The sequence below is a fragment of the Gekko japonicus genome, unplaced genomic scaffold, assembly GCF_001447785.1.
Source record: "Gekko japonicus isolate JY-2015 unplaced genomic scaffold, Gekko_japonicus_V1.1 scaffold2362, whole genome shotgun sequence".
Lineage (NCBI taxonomy): Eukaryota > Metazoa > Chordata > Lepidosauria > Squamata > Gekkonidae > Gekko > Gekko japonicus.
This window is the reverse complement of record NW_015174342.1, coordinates 167,373-172,416: the sequence shown is the minus strand read 5'-3', so window position 1 is coordinate 172,416 and position 5,044 is coordinate 167,373. Positions and strand designations below refer to the sequence as shown.

At 48.3% G+C, this 5,044-nt stretch overlaps 1 protein-coding gene across 1 annotated transcript in view; it reads right to left on the bottom strand.

Annotated features, from left to right (window-relative positions):
- The window catches only part of JAKMIP1 (janus kinase and microtubule interacting protein 1), an 81,819-nt gene that overhangs the window by 65,213 nt on the left and 11,562 nt on the right, over positions 1-5,044 (bottom strand). The window contains 1 exon segment of the mRNA XM_015424294.1: positions 76-570. Coding sequence (XP_015279780.1) covers positions 76-570 — 495 coding nt within the window.

The following is a 5,044-nucleotide window of genomic DNA, read 5'->3' as shown; positions in this document are numbered from 1 at the left end:
TGATGTTAAGCATTCAGTTGCATGCCATTGTAACAAAATCTGGAGCAATCTCCTGCTCCTTAAGGGGGCACCTACCAGTCTACGGATGTCTCTCTCGCACTCGCGCTTTATTCTGTTGATCTCGTCCTGATGCGCCTGGTGAGCCGTGCGCAGGTCGGCCGCCTTCATCTTATCCGCCTGCAGGACGTTGCCCAGGGCTTCGTCCAGCTGCTTTTTGCAGGCTTTCAGTTCCAGGATCTCCTGCTGTGCCTTCATCCGCTCGCCGTCAAAGGATTTCCGGGCTTCTTCCCGGACTTCGTTGAGCAAGGTCGTTTTCACTTTGTCGGCCGCCCCGTCCCGCAGGACATTCACCGTGGACTGCAGCCGCTGGATCTCGCCGTCTTTTATTTTCGCCAGCCGAGCCACCTCTTGCTCGTGCTGCCGGATCAGTATCTCCCGGAGAGCCTGCAGTTCCTTCATCTTCTCTTCGTGGAGTTTGGCCTTCAGCTCTGACAGGTAGGCCGTGTGCTTGTGCTGCTCCTGCTCTCGCTCCTGTTTTGCTTCCTGGAGCTTCTCTCTCAGTTTGCTCACCTAGAACGTTTTATTGGAAAAGTCAGCTAGTTACACAGGAATGTCTGATTTTTTGGGGGGGGAGGGACAAAAAAGAACACCACTGGCAAAAAAGATAACGCACAAGCAAGCAAGCAAGTATAAAACGATCAAATAAGCATAACAGCAAGTATAATATAAATCAAATAAACATAAAAAGCAAGATATAAATCAATTGGCCAAAGTGCAATAATAAAGCATAACAGAAACAGAGTCACAGTCTTTCCATGTGTCTACTCCAGCCTAGAAGCAATATCAGTCCAAATTGGAGTGGAAGTCATCAAATTTTCTGAGCCATAAAAAGCCGATGCGTAATCCGGATGCCTGATGCCCAGTTTCGAATAATTCTTATTCAAGCATGGCTGTAATGGGACCCAGTCTCAAAAGCTGGCATATACTAAGCCAGAATGGTCAGTCAAGGAGGATTTGGGGGGGGGGGGAAACACTTACCCATCACAATTTTCTATTGCTTTTTATCTAGGGCTGCCAGTTCTAGGTTGGGAAATACCTAGAGGATTTGGGGGGGTGGAGCCTGGGGAGGGCGGGGTTTGGAGGAGGGGAGGGACCTCAGCAGGGTATAGAAGGCCACAGAGAGTCCACCCTCCGAAGCAGCCATTTTCTCCAGGGAAACTATCCTTTATTGCCTGGAGATCAGTTGTAATTCCAGCTGTAGCTCTCCAGGCCCCACCTGGAGGCTGGCAACCTTATTTTTATCCCACTCTTCCTCCAAGGAACTCAGAGTGGAACCCACTAGATGTGAACCCACCAAGAGATTCTACAGCAAGGCCGGACACCAGAATTAGTGATGGGGAACTGCCCTGGCTTAACTGAAATAAAAAAAAACTGAGCTGCTAGTCTATTTAGTTATAAACATTATGGTGGGATTACCAGGAAAAAAGATTTTAAATTGACCTCTCATCTAAAACTAGATGGCCTGAATTTTTTGTGTCTCGTTTGACACAATCTCATTTTCTATTACAGGCAGAACTTCTGAAAATGCTAAATAGCTCATGCCAGACTTCCAGCATCTGGCCTAGCGACCTCAATTGCACTCCAAGGATCACCTCACCATATTTCCCAGTGTGAATATTTCCCTGGCTCCCACCCAGGCCCTCCTAAACACACCCACCAGCCTCAACACACAGCACTGAGGCTGGCGACGTTCACCCTGAGGCAAGCCAGTCAACGTGCGGTCAAAACACCCAAACTCATGTCTCTGCCTTTCTAATTATTAAATCCACCAGTACCAGGAACCTTACGCAAATGAGTATCCTGAGCACGACAGGATCTCCATTTCTCACCCGAGGAATGAATTCCTTTCAAACAATGATGCCCCCCCCCCCCGCCTCAGAATGACCACGCTCCGGCCCCAATGGTCTCATTCTCTGCCACAGCACACAGATAACAGTGCAGCCAAGGGCCAGACCCTGGTAGCCCACACCTCTGGGTCCCCAATCACAACCTCAAGAGAACGCACTAGTTCCCCGAGATCCATGGAAGCCACTGCACTGTACCCATAACATCTGCTCAGCAAACAGACCGTGCACTGTGCAGGATAGCCCTCATATGCTACTGGCTTACCAGCTTCATCACAGGCTTCGCCTTCGATGCTTTTCAGTATAAAAGGTAAGACAGGCTTTTAACACCGTAACGCTGCTGTTCAGGTTTGCTACAGAGAGCCCAGGAGCCCCTCGTGGCCGGAGTACTTGTTGGGCCTTGTTGATGATGGTGCCCAGAGGCTCCTTCCCTTTACGGTCCCCCTCTCCGAGTGCTCGGTCGCTGGGCATGCGATACCTCATTGTTGGGGTTCCCCGATGGCTGAAGAACTGGGCTCCCTTGCCAGCTACTCCAAAACTTTACACCTGTGTGGCTAGTTCTCCCAGATTGTTGTAGCCAACTGAAGTAAGAGGGGACTACTTTTGTAAGGACTCAGCTGTTATAGGGGCTCAATAATGAAAGGGGGTTCAATCTCCCTTTTAAGGGCCCTTGGGTGGCTCAGAAACCCTGCTGTTTTTAACCTTTCAAACAGGGCACTGTAGTCTGCATGACAGGGCAATTCCCCACTGTTTCTACAAACCATTTCTTCATTCCACAACTGCTCGAGACAGAAAGGGGTGTGGGCAAGGACACCGAATCCAAGTTAAAAATATTGAATGACAGATCAATATATGCCATGCAAACAGTTTGCAACTTAAAAACACACATACACTCCCCATGTAATGTATAACACGTTGTGGCTAGATCTAAACTAAGCTAAAATAAGTAATTTTGCCTTTTTCACAATATACTACTTTCACCCCTTTTAGACCTGGCTCAGATCTAAGTTTAGCCGTAGCTAATATTTTAAAAAATCCATAATGGATGAGACATTTGATTCATTGTTAGATTCTGATATCTTCTTTAAAAAAACAGAAACAAAGGATACATCAAAATGAATTATACACATTAAAAAAAAATTACCAAGATCAGCTTCAAGAGAAGTCACAATAGAAGAGAGTACATACAAAAGATGGGATTAAAGGAAATGGTCAAATTCACAAATTACAGATTCCTCAGGCTTTTCAGTGAAGAGACAAGCATGTCTTTAAAAAACTACTTTACTTCATCTGTATTCCTACCTCTCATTCCAGATAGGGACCCAAAGTGGCTTATAACAGTTTCCCCCTCTCCATTTTATCATCCTAACAACCCTGTGAGGTAGGTTAGGCTGAGAATGTGTGACCGGCCCAAGATCAACCAGCAAGCTTCTATGGCAGAGTGGAGGCTCAAACCTGGCTCTTCCAGTCAGGTACTCCAACCGCTACACCACAGCAGCATCATGGGAACCTCTTTGTACACCCCCTTTATACACAAATGACTAAAACTCAAAGACATTCTCTTGACATTGGAGAACAAGGATAAGTGTTAAGTCCGTGCTTAACAAAATAGCCAGAGAGTGATTCAGCAAAACTCAGGTTTATTTCAGCTCGACGATCAACTTCTCTGACACGGTACAACTTCTCTGATAGCCCGAACAGCTTCCCATTGCAGCTGCTCGGTATTTAAACATTCCTGGCTAATATAGCCACGCCTACTATACAGTTAAACAACCTATCAGGTTGAGACAATAAGGACCAATCAGAGTCTTTCCCGCTTATACACATTTGAACCTGATTGGACGCAGTAGTCTTGAACTTCAATCCCTGTTCAAGACGAAGCTTAACATTGCTTCCATATGAGATGATTCACAACCATCTTAATGCATTCTAGGCAGCACAGAATACATTACAAATCCCTCCCCCCTAAGCAAATACAATTATGAACAATCATAATCACTCAGGTAGGAAGGTGCACGGCGATTTCTCTGAGACCTACGAGGTGGACTAGGCTCAGGGCACATTTCAGTCAGTGGCACTCCATGGGACTCTGGGACCTCAGAGTCAGGAACACTTCCCTCTAAGTTTACTGGTTCGAGAGTAGGGGTCTGCCCTGCCTCTGGAACAGTACTGACGCCCTCAGGCCCATCAGCACTCACCTCCGGTGGAGGTCTGGGAAGGTCCTCAGGGTCTGGGGATTCAGCTGGCAGCGCGTTGGGACGGCCAGTTGCCCACCGCTGCCTCAACTGATCTATGTGTCGACGCCACTTGCGTCCATCTGCAAGCTCGACAACATACATTCGTGACCCAACAATTTCAACAATAGTGGCTGGAAGCCACGAGTGACCACTTGCATAGTTCTTAGCATAGACCTTTTCACCTTTTACATACGTTCGTACCTTGGGGACTTCGGTTTGCTGTGTGGGCTTCAAATCATTCAGATCCAGATGCAACCGGTCAAACAAGGTTTTTAAACGACGGCCCATCAGCATTTCGGCCGGACTGCGGCCTGTCGCTGAACACGGAGTTACATGCTGCCTTAGGAGGAACGAGGCTAGCTTAACTCCCCAGTCCCCGTACACTAGCTTAGCTAGTGCTTCCTTGGTCGTCCTGACCATTCTTTCCGCCTGGCCGTTTGATGCCGGGTGAAATGGGGCGGAGGTTATCTGCCTGATCCCATTGTCAGACAGGAACCCTTGGAACTCTTCAGAGACAAATTAAGTTCCGTTATCGCTTACCAACACGTCCGGCAGCCCGTGGGTGGCAAATAGGCGCCGGAGCACGTTGATGACCGCCCCTGACGTAGTTGTGCGCATGTGCGCTACTTCAAGCCACTTTGTATATGAATCAACGACAATCAAAAACATTTGCCCTTGGACGGGCCCGGCGAAATCGAGGTGGAGCCTCGACCACGGTTTTCCCGCCGACTCCCAACGTTGCGGAGTAGCGGTGGGGGGTCCACTTTGTATATGAATCAACGACAATCAAAAACATTTGCCCTTGGACGGGCCCGGCGAAATCGAGGTGGAGCCTCGACCATGGTTTTCCCGCCGACTCCCATCGTTGCGGAGTAGCGGTGGGGGGATCAGGTCTAGCCTGCT